This window comes from Lontra canadensis, unplaced genomic scaffold (assembly GCF_010015895.1).
Source record: "Lontra canadensis isolate GAN:19392208 unplaced genomic scaffold, GSC_riverotter_1.0 scaffold158, whole genome shotgun sequence".
In the NCBI taxonomy this organism is placed as follows: Eukaryota; Metazoa; Chordata; class Mammalia; order Carnivora; family Mustelidae; genus Lontra; species Lontra canadensis.
In genome coordinates, this window is record NW_022631152.1 from 2,209,901 (window position 1) to 2,231,979 (window position 22,079).

The window sequence follows — 22,079 nt, forward strand, 5'->3', positions numbered from 1 at the left end:
CACCAGGCACCTGCCTGGCATGCCCCAGAACTCTGCTTCTCTGCCTTTTCCCCAAGGAGCCATCTCTATCCTCCCAAGGTGAGGCAGCATAGTCCTCTCTGATAGTCCCACATCCTGTTCTATTTCCCTACTTAGGACTTAGGTCTCAGTAATGGGATTATCTACTGAAAAGGCAAGAGCCGGCTCCCCCTCCAGGCCGTGGGCCCTCCAAGGGTGGCAACCACAGCTGGCATGTGCAAGGGCTCAGTCACTGTGGGCTTGGCAAGTGCTGGGGGGCACAGCAGATGGCTGGGACCTGCCCAGGGGCTTGAGGGCAAGGAAAGAAGGAAGGGCCCAAGGACAGTGCCAAGTTTAGACAGAAAAAAGCCCAGGGTACTGCTGCCCTGGTGATTTTAATCTCTGGACACAGCTCTGACCCTATGAGAGGGACAGAAAACAATAAAAACTGGCCTTCAGTGAAGTATGTATCCAAAGGGAAGTGGGAGGGGCGGTTGGAGCGGTGGGCTTCTACTTCCTGAAAACCCTACTCAACAATTTTAGGGATTAACTTAAAAAAGTAAACTAGGAAACCAACCTAATGCCAGGTACCTTCTACCACACTCCCTAACAGATGTGAGCCCACAACTGGCTCTCCAACACCTGCCAAGTTGCGATCTCTCCCAGGCAGTCAACAGTTCCTTCCCTCCACAGCTGCTGGCATGTCGTCTCCTTAGCCTCCCTGGTGTGTGGCTCTGTGTACAGGGACTGGGGTGGGGGCATGGAACAGAAAGTGGGCTTTGCCCTGGGCCTCACACCACTAGCCAAGGCCCAAGAGCAGCTACTAGGGAAGCTGGGCCTGCCTACGGCTATAGACTCTGGGCAAAAGGCCTCCCAAGCTGGAGCACAGGTCCAAGGGATCTATTTCTCAAGACAGCTCTCCTGCAGACTGCCACTGCGCCTCACCAGCTCCCTTACTGTGCTCTGTATGCCCCAGCTTTGCTCCCTCTGGAAGCATCATCAGAAAGCCCAGCCACTGAACTTGAGTAGTGCCATCACACAACATGTGGTAGGTTAGCACAGGTCATCGGCGCAGACTCCCCCCCCAGACACCCGATTCGTGCTGCCCTGTCAGCATCCCCGCCCAGTTCTCCAACTCCTATGCACAACAGAAGGTCCCATAGCCCTAGATAACCCCACGAAGCCTGACGCATCCACTTCCCTTCAAAGAGAAAGTATCCCTGGGGAGCACCGGCAAGGTTGGTGGAGTGGCAGGGCGGTAGCTGAACAGCTCTAACTATGAACGGAAAGCTCCTATTTATTCTCTGATAGGATTTCCCAAAACCCCGACTTCACTCCCCCCAAATCCTCAGACTAGTCGCTGTGAAGAGGCAGGCCCGAGGTGGACCCAGGAACCTTAGCAAAGACTCACTTGCACGATATCTTTCTTGAGGATCCGGTCAAAACTCAGCTGGCTCATGGGGTAGACAGGCTGCCACTCCTGGGCTTTCTTCGTAGCCACCAGCAGATTGGAGATCTCTGTGGAAGAGAATGAAGAAGTCTGAGCAGGGTAGCAAGGGTTCAAGATCCGTCAGGCAACTGCCTGCCAAACCATGGCGCTCACCAAACACCTATCTGTGCATGTGTTAGTTCAGTCATTCAGTAAATGTTTATTAAATACTTGATTTAGGCCCCCAAGAGCTTGCAGGCTAATAACAGAGCCTAAACTAATCAAATAATCCACCATCAAAAGGAAAGCTCCAATTGGTGCAGCTCCTCTCCAAGCCAGACCCAGGTGCTTGAGGGCTGACACAGCAGGATCTGTTCAGATAGCAGACCTTAGGGAAGGTCTGCCTACAGAAGTGACATTTTATTTTTTTAACAAATTATTCTCTTTTTTTTAAAGATTTTATTTATTAGACAGAGATCACAAGTAGGCAGAGTGTCAGGCAGAGAGAGAGGAGGAAGCAGGCTCCCCATTGAGCAGACAGCCCGATGCAGGGCTTGACCCCAGTACCCCGAGACCATGACCCCAGCTGAAGGCAGAGGCTTTAATCCACTGAGCCACCGAGGCATCCCCGGAAGTGACATTTTAGAATCAGAGATGAGATACTCCCCACCAGCAGGGACGGTGTCTATCTTATTTCCTGCTCTACCTCCACAGCTTGGTATGTGGTAGGTACTCAGAAAGTTTCTGTTCACCGTGTAAGAATAATCAGGATATGACCTGAAGGATGAGAGCTGGGCAGGGAGGAAGCACCAGTCTGCTGGGTCTAGGGGGTGATGGCAACCAAGGCAGGAGGGTAAAACAACACTGATCTTATGCAAAAGAACAGGACAGATAATCCAGAGAGAAGGTCGTGCCTGAACCTCTCTCTCTGGGCTCCCAGCAGGGCCTGACTCCAGGGAGGCGCTAACTCAATGAATAGGTTATGAGCAGACCAAAGCCCCAATTCTACGGATTCGAATGGCAAACCGAACACTTTACAGAATCTGCCAGGCCACTAGGAGCACAGGTGGCTCGTGGAATTTACAATCCACAGAAGGTGCCTTCCCACCACGGAGCTACTTCAAGCTACGTCACTATGGGGGTTGAGAGAGCCCCCTTCCAGACTCAGACTGCAGTGAGAGGATTCTGGAACCCTAGAAGAACCTGAGCTGCTGAGGACCAGGTGCCCACAGTCAGCCGAGTAACTCGGACACGGTCTCTCAAATCCTCACTTCCCTGCAGGCCCAGGCTTATTCTCCTTGTTGTTTTTTTGTCAGCTCACATTTTCTGATTGCTTCCTCTTGGCCAGCCACTGCCCTAAGAGCTTTCTTCACAGTAATTCCTTTGTCCTTATGACAATTCTATGAGGTACACGGTATTTTTACCCTTCTTTTAAAAAAAAATTTTTTTTTAAAGATTTTATTTATTTATTTGACAGACAGAGATCAGAAGTAGGCAGAGAGGCAGGCAGAGAGAGAGAGGGAGGCAGGCTCCCCGCTGAGCAGAGAGCCCGATGCAGGGCTCGATCCTAGGACCCTGAGATCATGACCTGAGCCGAAGGCAGAGGCTTAACCCACTGAGCCACCCAGGCGCCCCTTTACCCTTCTTTTTATTCTATAGGTCAGAAAACAGAGATTCAGTGAGATTAAACAGCCTGCGGGAGGCCAGGCGGTTAATAAGCCCTGAAGGCTCACACTTCAGTCACAGATGGCTCCAGGCTTGTACTTCCTATGGCCCTAGTGTGGGGTACAAATCTGGGAGCCAGACACTGGGTTCAGGCACAAGCTCCCCTTATTACCATATCCTGGGTACCCTTTCTCTAGTGTGATCTCCTCCATTCTGTTATCCTGACTCCACTCTGGAACCTGGATAAAATCAGATTCAAACAGGCAACTCAGGACTGCCCTGATGGAGAAAAGACCAAGAAAGGGCCACCTAAATGGTATCCCCAACAAAGGGTTGGGGCAGTGGAGGTGTTTTAAAAATCAGAGAGGAGGATGAAAACAGGCACCATTTATGGGCTGATGATTAGTATGGTAGCTTCAGGAAGCATGGCACTGAAGTCAACTGTGTGAGTTGGGGGAGATGTTAAACCTGCTTTCTCACTAGAAAAATGGGAGACATAGTCATGCCCTTAAGCAGGCTGCTGTGAGGGATAAACAAGACAATGCACACAGAGGGCTTACTTCAGTGCCTGGTGTACAGGGAGTGCTCCAAAACTGGCAGCCATTGTGGTTAAGACCAGTATTACATCTCGGCCAGCACCACCATCCTGTACCAGCTTTGGCAAGCTAGAAGTTTATAGTGTCAGAGCCAAAGGTGCAGAAATCACGCCCCTGGCCCCACTCCAGGATGAGGGAGTGCGAAGGTCAGTGATGACTGGGCCGGTGAGTTCTGCTGGCTGGCTATCCCCTTCTTCACCTGATCTTAGCCAAAAGGCCGAGAAGCGACTGGCTAGCCCCTTCTTGCCACGGTCACCCTCAGACGTGGAGAGGGGCAGTGGGACTGGACAACACACAGAGATGTGGGCTTGCTTTACTGTCAAATCCACTTGAGTGGCCACCTGCTTTTCCTTTATTCCATGAGAAGTTTCTCAGTTGCATTTTCAAGTGAGACACCCGGGTCGGAGTTGGACCATCAGAACCTTGCAGTTAAGAGGGCAGAAGCACTGAGGAACCAAAAATGACCTTCTCCTTAATTTTCATGTTTTTACCACTTCTCTAATTTGCGGGTGGCAGAGGTAAGACAAAGGGCTTCTGACAGCCCACAGAAGCAGGCCTCATACACAGGGCTCATTCCTCCTCTCCCCACCGCCAGGCCCTTCCCTTCTCCAGGTCAAGAGAACTGGCTCTCACCCCAGAGCCTTGGCTGATGGCTGCCCCTGCACCTTTGCAGAGCATGATGGGATGTACGGGAAAGATCACCAGAGCTGGAGTTCACTTCCCCAGTCATCCCCTAACTACCTAGGCAAATATAATGGGGATTATAACACACTCTGGCTTGTTCTGAAGATTAAATGTCTCTGAACATGAAAGACCTCAAATAGGGCCTGGAAGCATAGGAGCCCTCGTCATCACCATTGCTACTATTATCACTGAACATCTCTGAGACCCCATTTCCACATTTCTATAATAGCTACAAAGAGCCACTGTCAGATGGAATAAATGCAAATATGCATGAAAAGCTCCTGAGATTAGCAGGCACCCACAATACGGTGGTTACTGCTGTAATCCTTCACCTGACGGGCATCAGTGAATGTGGACTTCGTCTTAAGAGTCCATACTGATCCCGTCTTAAGAGTTCATACTCAAGTGGGAGAGACAGACACTAAGCACATTCGGTGTGGAGTTCTAGGAGCCTCATGAGAAGCCATGAGAGGTGTTCAGTCTGTTCCTGTGCTTCTCCAGTACTGTTACCAGATCCCAGATCCGGACCAATAGGGTGGCACTGACACCAGTGACCTCCCCAGCTAATTACAGCGAAGTAATCATGCCCCTGTCTCCCATCTGCCACCAGCCCTCGCTACCTGTGGCCGCAGCTCTCCATCTCCTCAACCTTACCCAAAGATCTTGCATCCCAAGGAAAGTAAAGACTGCTCCTAATATCTGTTAGGAGAGATCATGTGAGTAAATAGGGTCTTTGCGCTTTAAGGTTTTACCTCACCCTGAGGTCTCAGGGCCAAGGGGCAGACGTGTTTTTACCCTTGCAGAACATCTTCAAGCATGAAAACAAAGGCTGCAGTTACCCCCAGAGCTGGCAGGAAACCCTATCTGATCAACAAGAACATAAGTCCTTCCTCTTTCACCGAATGTGGTGGCAGCCCCTTGCTGGGAGGCCAAAAAGTGATTCAAACATCAAGAACCCAGGCCCCTTTTTGTCCTGGTGTTGCTTCCTCTGCCCACCCCTGACATCAAGGTTCACAAATTCCCTTAAGAGAACCAGAGGCGTCTCTGCCAAAGAGACTCCTGAGAGCATCTCCCACCACACTTCCCAGGGCATCAGAATGACGGTGCTGCCCACCCTTTCTCTGAGGCCTGACCTCCTCTCAGGGAAGGATCTGACCCATGCAGGCAGCACCACCCTGCAGTAAGGGATGTCAAAAAAACACTTGAGGTAGACTGGTACTCAAACCCTTTTGACCCTGACCTTCAGTGAGACCCACTCCACTTCTCCAGGACTCAGTTTTCTCATCTGTTAAGATGCAGCATTTGACCAGGTGTTCTCTAACTGTCCTTCCAGTTCTCACATTCTAGGTGATGACTCTGCCTCTAGGACATCGATGACACTATCCACGGGGCTTCAAAAACAAGAGCCGGGTTCCTCACCCCTCCTGTCCATTTCACAACCTGACCCTCCCGTGGCTTGGCACTGTAACTCCCCGGCATGGCACCCAAGGCCTTCTTCTGACCCAAATCTTCCTCCCCCAACCTCACCTGCCCCTTCTGTCTAACTTCACCAGACACATTAGCCCTTCAGTCCCTGCTTCTCTGCAGCCCCTGCTGTGGCCTGCCATGTTGCCCCTGCACACGCTCAGCAGGAAATGCCCTCAACTAACGGGCAAGCCCCACGCTCACTGTCCAAGAACCACCTCCTCCGGGTAGTGTTCCATGCCACAGCTCGGATGTTTGACCATCCCCGTCCAAGGTGACGCAGTGGCCTCGGTTCCCTGGGGCATTTTCTGCATGCGACTGGAAACCCTCGGAGAGCAGAGACTGGGTGCCAGGCATTTATGATGCTTTGCATTCACCATAGCTCTTGGCCCACAGAAGATGTGCCAGGAATGCTTCCCAGATAATAAACCACTCACAGGGGAACTCTCAAGACATTTTATCTTAAAAAGGACAGTGGTAAGCTTCTGCTTACTAATCCAAATGTGGCTCTTCCTGAAGCCTGAGCTGCTAAGAAGAGGTGGGTAGGTTTTATGCTACAGAAAACATAGACACTTGAGGGCCGGGATTGGAAGTGGGGATGGACTTGCAACAAGATGAAGTGAAAGATACCTAGAAACTGTGGGGGAGGGGCCACTTTCTTCCAACCAACCAGCCTCTCTGGGTTACCAGTCTTGGAGCATTGCCACAGGGCGGGGAAACCCTGAAGGGACAGGGCCCGGCTCTGGCCCAGGGAGACTGACCTCGGGGCTTGGGCTGGCAGCAGCGCTTCAGCACGAAGCTGATGTTGTCCGTGCGCAGGATCTGCTTCTTGAGGTGGCTCATCAGGTCCCCCAGGCTGGGGAAGCTGCGGTCTGAGCCGTGCAGGCTATAGCGGCCCTTCTGCACTTCGATCTGAAAGTTCTTGAACTGCTTCTGGCCGCCCAGCACCTGCCCATCAGGAAAATGACCAGAAACGGAGTGTTTTAAATGGGTCAAGCAAATGTACCATGGGCATGTCATCTGTTAACAACAGGAGAAGCTGGATAAAAGACAGCTAGAACTCCGTACGATCTCTGAACCCTTTCTATAAATCTGTAATTATTCAAAAGCAAAATGTATTCTAAACGAGTAATCGAACAAAGAAATAAGTCAACCCAGAAGAAGACACTGACCGAAGGGAGTTAACATTAGGGAGAAAGCATAACCGAGCAGGGACTTCTATAATAGCATCCCCTCATCTTAAATCTGTAAGAGGAAGTCCACTGAAACACCAACGTCATGGGACTGCTATGATTACACGACAGAGTAAAAAACTTAGTAAGCACTTTGTAAAGACTGGCAAATATTATTATGCATGAAATAATAATTACTATAACAACATTTATCTAGGCAGTCTCTCAAACTGAGCCCTGCCAGGCGTCTATTTGAGGAGAACCACCCTGGGAGGTGGCAGTCGGTGGTCCGGTCTATTTTCAGGACTCTGTGGCACCACAGACTGAAGTATAAGCAGAGGGTTTCCTTCACAGGTGCTTTTTGTACAGAGAAAAATATTTCAGTAATGAAGGATGAGGGTCAGAAAAATCTATGGTATAGAACAGGACAAGATATTTAAGATCCTAAGGCCTTGGTTTATTCATCTGTACAATTCATCTGTCCAATGCGCATAATACCACCTATCTCACAGGGTCAGTGTAAGGTTTAAATAAGGGCAGGCAGAAAAAGTGCTCAGCACAGTGTCTGGTGAGCTACCTTGAACAGCAAGAGTAACCACAGCTATGATCCTGTTTCCCCAGGTGATCTGACCCCAGGCAGACCATGCCTCTGAGTCACCAACATTCCTGGTACAGCGTAAGCTACTCCCCCTCAGAAGGCGGTTGGGCTGTCTCGTGCGCCCACCCATGTTCAAAACATTAAACTTCCTCAAAGACTGATGAAAGCAGAAGACAGGCATGCTGCCCAGCAGCAAACCTGACAAGTTCTGACCCGCTGCGTCCGCACCCACCGGGAGACCTTGCTGTGCAGGAACACCCCCAGGCAGGCAGTGGCACCTAGAGACTTTTGCCCAGGACACATGGCAGCACTGGGTTCCTTCAGCCATTTCCTCTTCCCACTCCTGACGGAGTCTAGCCCCCAGCGGCTCCCCAGTACTTTTCCTTCCACCATCTGAAGTCGATGGCACGCTCGTGTGCTGACTTCCACCTTGTAGCTCCCCACTCCCTGTCCCCCTGCTGCCCCAGTTCTCCCAGCTCACACTAACCAGTCAACACTAGTGTATTTATCTGGACTAATTCTGTAAAACTCATGGTCTTTTAAAATATTCCACTTCCTGTATTTAAAAAAACTGCATGAATGACAAAGGCTGTACTACGGTCCAGCGAGGTAAGGTCAATAATTTTGGCTTTTATCTTTGTTTTGGGGATATCATTCACACCATTCCTGGATTCTAGCTACACTAGAGTCACTAAACAGAGTCATTTCCACTTGTCAAACACAGGACAGCAAGTCGTCTGTTAAAATGTCTGACTCAGTAGACACTGGTCTACTGAGTCAGTGCCACAAATCAGACACGGCTCTGGGTCTCTGATTTTGTAACTAAGTGTAAAATCAACCACTTGCAATAAGTGCATTAAACTTAACAAAAGTTTGGTGTGAACTGGTTTTCTGGCCACGCTCTACCTTCCAGAGCCACCATGGATCCTTGCCATGAGTCCCCTGAGAGAAGAAAGGGCCATGAGGAAAAAACATTTGGGGTCTGGCTGCTTGGAAGTCTCCTTTTGAAGAGTGGGGTTGTCCCGGTCAGAACTGCCAAGGATTTTCTCAGAAACCTAGGCTTTTCTAACCCCACATCCCAGTGTGGTCCTCTCCAGAGAAGCCCCTGGGCCTGCTGCACCAAATACCCTGTGGCAATATGACTTGGCCAGACTGACCAAGACTTTTCCCGACTGACCTCAGATTTCTCAAAGCAGGTGACCGTCATGAGGATATTGTCAAAGTCGGTACAGCTCCACCTCAGCACATACATCCCCTCCTCGCTTCCTTCTTGCCGCAACTTATTGATGGCATATTCCGTGCTAGAGGGAGAGAAAGGGAAAGGGAGAAAGAGCACATAGCAGATAACCCTACAGGATTTCCACATCTCTCATCTGGCTTGAGGACTACAGACCCATCATGTTACCTGTCCTGGGTCCCGAAGTCCTGTTGAGCAGACATGTGCGGCAGGCCGAGATGCCAAGGAGCCTCAAGGCCCATCAAGTCTCCAAGGTCTAGAAGAGCACTGGCCTGCCGCCCAGGGCACTGAGCCTGACTTTGTCCCTGACATCCCCGCACATGCAGTCTCCAGCTCGCGCAGGAGATGTCCCCACAGAGGTGATGCACGGCTGCCCATCATACAGCGCCCGCCACAGAATGGGGTCCCTCCCCCGCCATCCCTAGACTGCCCAACTAGAACACGAGCCCCGGGAGAGCATGAATTTGGGGTTATTCTGTTCACTGCTGTATCCACAGTAACCAGAGCACACGTGGCTCACAGTAGCTACTCAGTGAATAAGTAATTGAATAATTAACACTGAATAAAAGAACAAAGAGTCAGAAAGATATGAATAGGGAATATGCCTGTCTACACTCCTTTGTAACCCCAGGATCAACCAGTGCTGGCACACAGAAAGCAGTGAACAATCACTAAATAAATCTACAAGTGAAGGCACCAGGTAGCCCGTGAGTGGTGCTCACTGTCGGTGAAAGAGGACTGACATGGTCAACACGTGTATGAAAGGCAGAGACCAACCGCTCCGTGACCTGGAACCACTCCGTGACCTGGAACGTCATGCCTTTGCACATGGTGACCCCTCACCTGGGAGGCCCTTTTCCCCCTTCAAGGCCTGCCAAGTTCCATTGATTCTTCTAAGTTTAATCTGCTCTGAATGCTGCCTACTCAGAGGAGGCGGCGGAGTTTCAGCCTCCCACAGAACACAAAGTGTTCACCTCTTCGGCAAATGCTTGTGGAGGGCCTGTAGTATGTGTCAGGGCCTGCCATTGATACTGAGGAAAAGCAGCGAGCAAAAGCACATAGTGCCTCTGCCTCCATGTAGCTTGTACTCTGGGCAGCGAGGCTAGGCAGGCGAGAAACAAATGGGCACGGAAATAAACCAAGTCCGGAGGTAAGAAATGCCTCTGAAGAAAACTACAGCACAGTGAAGGCGCCAGGAAGTGTGGTGTGGTAGAGGAAGAGGTGTTGTTACTTCACCGAAGGTAGCTGTGGAAGACTCCACTGATAAGGCGCTATCTGGGTGACATCTGAAGGAAGTGGTGGCTGTAAACATTCCAGAGGAAGAGCATTCTAGGCCAAGGGAAGAGCCTGTGGCTGGGATAGTCGAGGGAGGTGTTTTATTACAATGTTTGGCAGCCTGCTCTGCCTTTCTCTGTGTGTCTATCTGCCCACAAGTCTGTGAGCCTCCTAAAACTGGGGATCCCCCACCAATGAACTCGCTGTCCGCAAGTAACCAGCAGCGGGAAGAGGTGGGAACCTATCAAGAGGAAAGCAGCTGAAGAGATGCTTCCCCAGACTTATTTCGGTTTGGGAAGAGAGACTCAGAAGAAATACAGCAGCTGCTCTCCTCTAAAGAACAGTCCTCTGTGAAGGAAGTACACTGAATCCCCGCTGCTTCAAATGGCAGAAGTCAAGTGGCAAGGAAGAAATGAGGGAGGCAAATTTCCAACTCCCTAGCAGAGACACGTACGTGTGTAACCATCAGAGTTATAGTCTCTGGCTGCCTCGTGCAGTACTTAGTGCCCCATCACCGGAGGGATCTGTGTAAGGGCTACTAGGTCTGAGATGCAAGTGAGACAAGAGGTCCACCAAAGCCCCTTGCAGCTCTACGGTTTGGTCATCCCACTGTTCCCACCATTTATCTGGCACTTTAAGACAAGCTCACGCAGGATGCCATTGCTCACTACAGTGCAACTGGGATCCGTGTCCTATCTGTGTGTCTGGCACAGCATGGGGTTAGGAAGTGTAGCATCTTTTAGTCAGCTATAGAGAAGTGAGGGGGTTAAACTATGAGGAGACCCCAAGGGGGAAGAAGAAAGGGTCTATGGCGTGAACCAAGGTAAGAGATGACAAGAAGGCCTGAGCAATGGACAGCAGGGATGGAAAAGACGGCACCAAGTCAGTCCTCAACACGTTCAACCAGCCCCCACCTAAACAACTGATGACCCCTCTGTCTGAGGAGGCCACATGCCCCATTACTAAAATGTGGTTCTTTTCCACCAATGACAACTGAAAAGGTGCCAGAACCAACCAGATTGGACCGTGACAACCATTCTGTATGTTGTGGACGATCAATGGGGGAGCCACATCGGTGCAGAGGTAATGATGGGCATCTGCTGTGAGCCGGAAGTAGCCATCTATCAGGGACACAAAGGACAAGGCCTCTTCATGGGACGAGAGCTTCAGTTCCTGGTGAGAGAGAAGACACGGCCATGGTTACATCACATGCCCACCACTTGAGGCAGCTGATTTTATGAGGAGGTCCACACCGAGAAGATATTTAAAACACAATGCAGAACACATGACTTCAAAGTAACTGTACCCCTTGCATTAATACAGGATTTTGACTGGTTAGCATACGTTCTTGTCTATTATCTCCAAACTATCAGATGAGGTATGGCGTGTCTGTGTGGGAGGAAGGCGGAATGGGCAGCTGTGGCAGGCAGGAGACCTATGTAGAGGCTGCCACCCGGGTCCAGAGGGAGGAGCAAGCCTGCACCAGGGGTACAGTGGTATAAAAGTGGAGTTAAAAAAAAGTGGAGGAAGTAGGAGCAGAGGGTGTGCAAGTGGTACCCTAGTCTTAGCAAGGAGCAATGACTGACTCAGTAGTATCAGTCCCATTTTACAGAAAAGGAAACAGAGGCACCGGGGCTTCCTCTCATACAGAGTTGGTCTAGAAAGTGAAACGCCCAGATTTTAAACCAGGAATGGTCCCAGACAATGATGAGGTTGCTAGATTAAGACCAGAGACCTCTGAGGGTTTGGAGGAGGCAGAGAGTCTTACTCAAAGTGGGAGAGCAAAGGCAAAAATGGAGAAGATGAGAGAGGGAACTTCCACGGAAGGAAGGTTTTCAAAAAAATAACAACAACGACGACAAAAAAACACCTGGAGGTGAAGACAGGTGATTTTTTTTTTTTTTTTTTTTTTTTTTGGCCTTGGTCATAGAGCCCTGAACAAAAATTACCCATGTGAGAGGAGCCATGGGCTCAACCAGGAACATCTCCTAGGGAAGGAGGAAGGAAAACCATTTAGAGGTTTGTCTCATAAAAACATTAAAAAGCACCAGAGCTTTCTGAGGGCAAAATGACATATGAGAATAAGACTCTGTCCACAGCACTGGAGAAAGGACAGGCTGCTGGCAGAGAAAAAGAGAGATGAGAAAATCAAAGTTTCCCTGTGGATAGAAGCAACTACAAAGGATGGAAGTAAGTGGGGCTAATGATAGCTATCTTGCCAAAAGAAGGGTCTGCTGTGGACCTGTGAGCCAAGGAGGTCAAGGGCGCCACAGGGACAGATATTCAGTCAGGAGGCTCTGGGCTAAGTGTGCATTCTTTCATCCACCTGCAGCTCCCCACAGAGCAAACGCAGGGTAGTCTGGCTCGGGCAGCCCTTCACCCAATCACATAAAAAATCAAGACCACACAAACACTTAAGTTCCCTAGAACAGAAGTCTAAATGGAAATGGAAGATGTCAAGAAGAGGCAGAGAGGAGAGATATTTAACCTGATGACATGCTACCGTCATGCTTTCCTGAAAGACCAGCAGCCAAAGTATTGCCTGATCAAAGGGCTTAGAAATTCCATGCCTGGGAAGGGACAGGGGAAAGAGATAAAGAAGAGAGAGCATCACAGTGTTAGCTGCAGGTTCTGGAACTAGTTTATGTGGGCTCAAGTCACAGTATCTCCACTGGCTATTACGGTGAAGCATAGGTAATCATCATTTTTACAGGTCACAAACTGTCAAATATCCGCCATTTCAAATAGTTTAACCGAAGAGCTGTGTGACCCTGGGGAAGTTACTTAAGCTTTTTGTGCCTCAGTTTCCTCCTCTGTAAAATGAAGATAATAACACACCCACCACCTCTAAGGTCAATGAAAATGGAAAGAGTTTACATTTGTAAAGCACTCAGAATGGGAAGTGCCTGGCATGTAGTAGGAGCTAGGGTTTGTAAAGAAAAATGATGTCCAGGGATATCACACAGTTCTTTCTCCCTACCTTCCTCTGCTCCCCACAGAGCATGCAGCTGGCAGACTCGCCAGCCCACGCTGTCCGAGGAGGCTCCAACCAAGGGGACAGGTGTGCCACCCAGGCGCCAGGCCAGACTCCACCAGCCAGGACAGGGTAGGAGCAGGCTCACCCACACTGTCCCAGCTGGCTGCTTCTCCGGCTCTGCTGCGTGTCTTCAGGGTTTGACCCTGCTGAAAAGCCAGAGCACGGATGCACCACAAGTTCTTCCTCAGGGCAGTCTCTGGGGAAGAGGGTGCCTTGGGGCTGGAGCTGCCACTTTCTCTGTCTACACCTGTCCATGGTCTCCCATTTCCCCACTGGAAACAGAGCCAAAATGCCTACAGCTACGCTTTCTGTAAAGACTAAAGAAGATCCTGCGGACACAGCATATAATCCAGCCTCATCTCTGTAATATGTGGAATTAAGAGCACTTATTTTGACCTTCTCCCTCCCTCCATCTCCATCTACCCACTAACATCTATCTGGACTCTTCTACTTCTCCCTTCACTTTATTTTTCACTAACAGTTTCCTGATGAAATTAACTGTTTATTGCTAAAAGGGGGGTTAGGAGAATAGAAAGATTTAAACCACAAATAACAGCTGTTAATATTTGACTCTCCTAACAGTGTGTCTATATATATGCATACCTTTAAAAAACATTTTGAACAAAATCGGTACTGTTCTATAGAGAGTTTTATAGTCTTTTTTCCATTTACAAAGCATCTTCCCAGATTATAAAATTTTAGCAAATTGTTTATGTAATATTCTACTACTCGGGTAGAATATTCTACCATTCTCCTATTATTGTATACTTAAGTAATTTTCAGTACTTTTACACTATAAATTCCACTGGGACAACCATACTCATTCACAGACCACTGGTTTCATCTCTCATTGTTTCTAGAAAACAGCCCTAAGTTCCCAAATGGAGGGATGCATAAATACTTTCAAGGCTTTCAGTATGTATTGCCAAACTGCTTCCAAAAGGCAAGACAACAGGGTGTTCATCTGTTCTAAACCAAAGCACCAGATTCGTTCTCACCACTAAATGTTATCCTTTTGACACAGTTTTTGCCAAATCTGGGGCAAAACATGGTTTTTCCTTGGTGCTGACTACCTTCCTTCTGCGAGTGCCCCGCCTCGGCTGCCCATCCTCTCCACGTGCAGTCAGCCGTGACTTCCCCAACACAAACATGTTTATTTTGGCAGCGTTCCTACTTCCCCTGCCAAAACTGGCCTGCCTGTCTAAATTATGTCCTTAAGTGATACCAAAAAAGAGGAAGTGAGATTGAACACCCCCCTTCCTCCATCCAAGAGTGACTAGGGTGTGACTGACACCACAACGAGGACAGCCACTGTGGCCACAGCCTCCAGCCTGACCAGTCTGCTGACATGCAAAGCGGGGCTTCCCACCGACCTCATCCTAGAGGAAGCACTGGACTCCAACTCCACAGAGAGGCCAAAGGAGCCCTTGGGGGAAAAAGCTAAGGTTCACCCAGCTCTTTTTCCTTCAAATCCACTCCCCTTCATGAATTAAATATTTATGCTGTAACATCTTTGGGAGGGCAGCAAACCCAAGGTAGAGACACATTTGCAAAACCAAAGAGAGGCACTCAAAAATCCCAGTGTCACTCAAAAACCAGCACTGATAATGTCAGTGAAAACAAGAGGGATTTCTGGCATTAAGGAGGAGAAAGAGACGGTCATCAGATTTTTTCTTCGGGACAGGAACTCCATAAAGCAAGTGCCGCATCACCGTCCTCCACGAAGTCTCCCGCTCGTCACAAGATCCAGACAGAATTACTTCCAGAGCAAACTTACCATTTTTTTGTTGTCCTGCTTATTGATGCTGACCACAGACTCCTTTATTACAATGTGAGTGATTTCAGGGAAGTAAGAAAAATTGTTCCACTCCTCCCGGATTTTATTTTTCTCCTCATCCTTCTTGTGTTTATTTTCCAGTTTTTTCCGTTTCAGTTTGTTTTTTTCCTTTTCAACAGGAACAACCTGATAAGATGCATAAGGGTGCCAGAGTTAAGTTGGCTTTCTCATTTTCTACTGGTGAAAAAGGTTCATGCTTCTGGAAAACTAAAGCAGGGCTTGCTTACATTCAAAGAGAAGAAAGCCGGCCTGCCTGGACTTACAAAGGAACTGAGGGAGGGGGCACAGGTGGGCTTAGGATTGCAGTTTTGGGGCCAATCAGGGAATCTTGGGATTCTATACCTGGGAGGGACCTTAACGACCACAGTGACTAAATGCTTCACATAATCTATAACATACAAGTGAACTCAAAGAGGGAAATAACCGCTCACTAGACAGGCATCTACCATCAGGTCCTTTCACTTCCGGACTGATAACTGTTTCAACACAAGCACAGAACATGTCTTCCCAAATGTGGCTGGACAGAACCTGAGCTTTCCCCTTTTAGAAACTACCACTGATTAGCTTGACTTCCTAACAACATTCAAGTTGAAACTTTAAAAAGGAGATATGAATCCCATGCTTGAATAATCTGCTACTTATTAACTAGTTAGGTCATCAATTTGAGCCTCCATTTCCCTGTCTGTAAAACAGAGCTTACACTTCACAAGGTTCTTGGAGGATTAGGTAAGTTCTCATTAAGAGTATACCTATTCTACAGAAAAAAAGCACTCGGTAAGTGTTAGGCATTGTTTTCTTAGTATGAATAAGGAGGAGAAAATAAATCTCACCATTACTTTAGTATTATTGATAACCATAATGAGGATGATGGCAGCTACAATAATTTTTGAACATTTATTACATGCTGGGCTCTGTGCTGCCATTTAGTTCTCTCAACAGCTCCACAAGGCAGATCCAGTAATATCTCCATTGTACAGATGAATAATATGCAACTGATACAGGGGAAGTAACCCCCCAAAGCTGGAGAACTATAAATAGTGGCACCCAGATCTGAACCAGGTCCATTTAGGTCTAAAACCCATGCTTTTTAAACCACTCTTCTCCATTGCCTCATCCAGCAAATACTTCAAAAAAGCAGCTTTAAATTGCAAAATCAATTATGCTATTTCATGGAGCCAGAAGCCTAAGTTCAATTCTTGGCACAGTCGCTCATTAGTTATGACCTTGAGCAAGTTTCTTAACCTCTCTGTGCCTCTTTACATTCATCTATAAAATAGGGATAATTGGTAGTACACTCCTCAGGGCTTGCTTTTTTTTTTTTTTTTTTTTTTTTTTTCAGCATAAATGAGTAATACATGTAAAATGCTTAGAAAAGTACCTGGAATGTGGAAGGTACTCAGTAAATGCCTGCTATTACTATTATATGACTACATATTATATAGGCCATTGTTCTGTTTCTCTATGTCCCTACAGAGCTCAGTAAATGCTTACTCCAGTCTACTGCTGCATGAACACAATAAAAGACACATGGTCTCTAACCCGAACACACTCAGAGGCTGGGGATGATGGACATGCAAACAGGTAGTCCCAACCGGATAAACAGAACAGGTCTCTTCTGACACACGTCGGTCCCTGCTGATCAGCTACCCACCACCACTTACATTTGGTTTCTGTCTCCACTGGATTCCAAGATTTCCAGTTACCATCACTTCATAGTAGAGAACGTTTCCACTGTCGTTCGGATGAAACCAATTCATCTCATTTTCTGATGAAATCAGTAACATGGAAGTCTCAAATATTTCTGCGCCATAATGTTTTGTCAGTGTTTCCAAGGTGGCCAGGTACTTCACCTTTAGGTCATGAGTAGATACACTGCTGTCACAAATAGTCTTGTTGTTAAATTCCTTCAGGAAATCCTTGAAAACATTATTTATCCGCATCCTGGTGAGAAGGTTCCTCTGTCTGATGGACTTATTCAATGTTTCTGGAATATATCGCTTGTAGCTAAAACAAAGTAGAAAAATAGGTCTTTCTTTCATGTCCAGGTCAGCAGAGAACAGTCCAGAAACAAACCCAAGTCTACAAATCTTCCTTCCATGTGTTGCCCCATGAGAAAGGAAGATCTACCCCCAGGGGGGGTCTTAGATGGGGTAAGCATGAGGAGAGGATAATCACAAGGAGAAAAAGGTGAATAGGGACTGGAAGAGAGGGAAAAACACATGTTCCACAGGTTTTACTGAAACGGGAATTCCTGCAAGTATCATCCAGTTTTCTGAGTCACAAAGGCAGGCAGCAAAACTGACATGAATTCATGTGTTCGCTGGCTGCTGTTGCTGTTCCTGCGCTCGCTGGTGCCCATATACACTGTTACTAAGACTCAGCCTCAGTTAGACAGTGGTTTGAAAGGTGTCAAGCGTGATTATACATATTCTGTATATTCTACTTTCAGGTCTGTTTTATACTTTCTCTAGAAGATCACATGCTGCTTTTGTAAGAAAGGGGAAAACACACAAAATCTAAATACAAACGACTCTGGGTCTGCCACATCGAAGTGTCCCAGATGTGGTAGCAGATTGACAAGGAAGCTGAAGGATCAGTTACTTACGCTCCTGCTGATGGGAGAGTGTCTATGACTAACAGTCTCAACAAGAAGAGTATGAACACCCATGAAGGAAAGGACAAATGGGGGACCAGACAAGTGGGGAGACTGGTCTGCCTATCACTGCCAGGCCTGAGATGGCATCTAGCACTGGGCAGTCCCTGATGTGCAAATGCTCTCTAACAGTGGGAAACAGCAAAGTTTGGAATTTAACCCCATAAACACTGTAACATTTTATTTTATTTTATTTTATTTATTTTTAAAGATTTTATTTATTTATTTGAGAGAAAGACAGTGAGAGAGAGCACAAGAAAGGACAAGATCAGAGGGAGAAGCAGACTCCCTGTGAGCAGGGAGCCCAATGCGGAACTCGATCCCAGTACTGGGGGATCATGACCTGAGGATCATGACAGTCGCTTAACCAACTGAGCCACCCCGGCGCCCAACACTGTAACATTTTAGATTAAGGTAACAGAGAGGAAGATTAAAGGGGAGGTGTCATTTTTCACCTTAGTCTCATGACAAAGGACAGAGGAGGTGCCCAGAGCAAAAGCCACAGCAAAAAATGAGAAGGCAGCAGCAGAGTACGAATCCAGCCCCAGCTCACTGAGGAGCAGCCCCCACTCTGTGCTCACTCCCTGCCAGACTCTGCCCCGGGACAAGAGATACATGGAGGAAACTTCTGAGAAAGCGCATGCCGCCTGTCACAAACAATACAGCTCTAAATAACTTGCTCTTCGCAATGAGACATTCGTAAGAACTCCTTAGTAAATACACACACATTTTATAGATGGGTAGAAATTACACAGATTGAACATGTCTTCATAAAGACTCGATCATGAATGACATTTTTAAGTAAATACAGTTTTCCTGCGGTAACATCGTTCGCATCAGCCTCATGGCTCTCTGGTGAACTCTAGTTCAGGCTGCCTGTAGAACATGCTGAGAAGAATGTTAACATGGTCCTGCACAAGAGGAAAAGGGTAGGGATAAAGGCAATGCCCACCATGGGCAGAGGCACACGAGGCAGGCACAGCCCACCCATCTGGTTGGCGTCCCTAGCCCAGAGCGTTCACCCAAGTCAGCCAACATTCAGTATCAGGTCACTGTTATCATTATAACCGTGCTGCCTTTTATAAATGTTCTAAACCAGATTTGGGCTCTGCAGAGAGGAGCGGTCAGCCAAAAACTAGCAGCAGTTATACGGAGCCGGGTGAGGACATATAAAAATAGCACCGTCCCCACGATCAATTCTTTAGCCAGCAGGAAGATTTACCTGATGTCCTTGGGCAGCTCTGGCAACTGCATCTTCTTCATCATGGCGTAGTGGGAGATAGCCAGGACAGCCATTCCCAGACACTCATTCTCAATATCGTGCCCATCTTGCTCGGTCTTGGGGTCTCGAATGGGAGCCAGACATTTGACCAAATCATACTGTCCCTTTGGAGCAGAGATGAGAAGAAATGAACCACCACTGAAGTTTCAATAGTCCACCCTGTCTCTGTTCTTGAGAGGAAGGTTCCCCACACAGGGAGGTGCCTCCCAGAAAAGCAGGACAGCAATGAGACTAACAAGGTCTACAGTTTCTCTGGCACCAAAGCTCCTTCTCAACAGATGGGTATGGAGGGGCTCAGGAAATGTTCTCCCCAGGTTAATTCATTTAACAAATATTTACTAAGCAGTGTATTAGCTGCTGCTGAACAGCATAAACATGTGAGGCCCCTTCTGAGGGCTTATCTAGAAATGATAGCGGCCAGCAGCGCGGACTGGGCTCAGACAGCACCTGGGTAAGGGAGGGTCACAGCTGGCTGGGGTTGGCTCTCGGGTCCTGCAAACATATGCTGAGATATCCTAGCCTGGGAACTGGGTGTATGACAGGCATGGTACCACACCCCGTTCTGAGGTAGACTTAGAGAAAGGGGAAGGAATCCACATTTTACAGTGCATCATTACCACACATAAGTTTATCAGCATCTGTTAAGTTCTAGTAGTGAAATGTCTCACCAAAATATGCCCCCCTCCCTGGTGGAGGGGCACAACATCCCAAGAGCCAGTGAGGGCTTCAAAAACAAAAAAGAAAACTAAAAATCAGTACCTGCCACTTGTCTTGTACAGAGTAATGACGATGATGTCAGTGCTAGTTCCCCTTTCTTGAACCCTAACCTCAGTGCCTGACACTGTGCTAGGTTTCTTTTTATTTACTGTTTCACTTAATCTTCGCAACAGCCCTATGAGATGGATGTTGACATCATCAGCTCTACCTAACGGCAGAGGAATCTAAGGTACTCAAGGGTTAAATCCCTTCGCTCACTCATTTGGTAATTACTGATTACCGAGAACCAATTATGGGCCAGATGTCATTCTAGGTGCCGGGGAGATACAGAGCAGTAAGCCAGACTGCATTCCTGACCTCAGGGAGACTCTGTGCTGAGAAGAAAGAATAAACAGTAATAGCACGAAGCAGCTACAAGAGACAAAGTCAAGTGGAAAGACAGAGTGCTGTGGGAGCCAGGGATCCAGAAAGCGGCAGGGGACAGTCAAACCTGATGTGACCCCAGCGCTCTGGATCATCAACACTGCGCTACAGCCACACTCAATCCTTACTAACCCCAAGTGCATGAACTCTTCGGCCTTTCTCTAGCTGGAACAGAGGCAGACATGAAGTCTAGGGGCAGTGTTTGTAGAGAAGTAAGACACGCACTTTCCCTGAAGGGACTTCGGTTTAGTGGTCTCTGGACAGAGGCTTCTCACTGCTGCAGTTCCTCTTCTTTCCAAGGTAGGACTTCTTGTTTCTCTCACGTACGAAAAGGACACTGTTCACTTCCATAAACTAAGGGCCAACAACAATCGTCTCTGCCAGCAATGTGTGAAGAGCAGAACAAAATCTGAAACTATTTTGTTTGGCTGTGGTTTTCTGTAAACATCACCATACAACTACCTTAACTAACTCATTCCTGAACCTCTCGAAGGTCAGATTCTAATGCAGTACTTATTCTTGGAAGTATGGCATGCTCTTCCCTTGAATATATAAAACTGGGAGATTGAACAAAAAAACGATCCATCTGAAAATGGCCAGTTTGTTTTATTTTTTCCACACACTACCTGCCCGGGGCTGTGCATTTCTGTTGTCTCTAAGGCCAATCCTAAGGTATGTATGGAATGGGAATCAAATGCAACCAGAAACTAAAGCTGTACAACAGAATAGAACTGGGACACAAAAATCACATGTGAAAGTGTATCTTAAAGAAATAATACGACACATGTACAAATACACGTGGAGGCTGTCCACAACAAACTGTTACTATAACGTTGATAGCATAATAGGGAAAACTTCAGAAAAAACAAAAACGTCCACAAAGAGGAGAGGAGTTAAATAAATGAGGCCTCTCCCTCTGGATTACAGCCTCATACTCACTTCCTACCTGCAATCTCCAGAGGCATCTCCAAAAGAGAATGCCTAATTCCCACCCCTTCTCTAACCTGCTGCTCTCCGTCTTCCCAATATAGGAAAGAAAGGACTCCATTCTTTATCAAACACTGCCCCGAATCATCTTTGTTACTTCACATTCTCCCCCTTTCCACAGCCAACCCATCAACAAGTCCTATCAAGTCTATCTCCAGAACTGCAGCTCCACCCATTTTTCTCCAACCCTCCTTCCACCACACGAGGCCAAACCAGCATCTTGCTCTCACATGATCTGCTCATTGTCAGTCTTCCTAGTCTCACTCCTTATCACTCTCCTCTCCTGCAGCCACGCTGACTCTCCTCTCAACTCCTGCCTGCCTCAGAGCCTTCCCACATTCTGTTCCTTCCCTATCAGACTCTTCCAACCAGGGAGATTTTGCCCTGCAGGGGATATCTGGTAGTATCTGGAGACCTTTTTGGTTGTCACACCTGGTGGGGGATGACATCTAATGACTGGAGGCCAAGGGTGTGGGTAATTATGCTACAGTGCATAGGGCAGTCCCTCACAGCAAAAAAATTATCCAGCCCAAAATGTCAGTAGTGCTGCTGCTGAAAAACTACAGGCAAGAAATACTCTCCCCTCTCCTTCCTGAGAACTGCAGACTCCTTGTTCTTCCAGATTCAGCACAAGTGCCACCTCCTTAGAGACCTTCTCCGATCTTCAAATTAGATCTTCCCACTCCAACCCCCGCCCCATATTCCTTATCACAAAAGCTTTTTCCTTTGTGGCACTTCTCACAATTCTTATGTATTACTTATGTATCATTTCATTTGCTTATTTGTTTTCTGTTTGTCCAACTTGGTTTCACGTCTCCTGCTTGCAGAGACGATGTGTGCCTTGTTCCACACAGTACTCAAAGTACCGTAGTGAGGAGTACACAGACACCCAGCAGTAAGTACCTGCTGAATGACTGAGTGATTAGGAAGTCATTAAGACAAAGATCTGTATTTCTAATTGACATCTGAAATATCATCAAGAGGATGGATAAAAAAGCAGTTAATAAAATGGTATTTTCAAAAACC

General features: G+C 47.7%; 1 protein-coding gene across 2 annotated transcripts in view; it reads right to left on the minus strand.

Annotated features, from left to right (window-relative positions):
- The window catches only part of JAK1 (Janus kinase 1), a 123,180-nt gene that overhangs the window by 12,727 nt on the left and 88,374 nt on the right, over positions 1–22,079 (minus strand). For both annotated transcript variants that reach the window (XM_032844863.1, XM_032844862.1), the window contains 7 exons: positions 18,867–19,030; positions 16,653–16,995; positions 14,932–15,117; positions 11,133–11,290; positions 8,783–8,906; positions 6,597–6,783; positions 1,409–1,515 (listed from right to left, as the gene is read on the minus strand). In XM_032844863.1, coding sequence (XP_032700754.1) covers positions 1,409–1,515; positions 6,597–6,783; positions 8,783–8,906; positions 11,133–11,290; positions 14,932–15,117; positions 16,653–16,995; positions 18,867–19,030 — 1,269 coding nt within the window. The remainder of the gene's footprint in view (positions 1–1,408; positions 1,516–6,596; positions 6,784–8,782; positions 8,907–11,132; positions 11,291–14,931; positions 15,118–16,652; positions 16,996–18,866; positions 19,031–22,079) is intronic.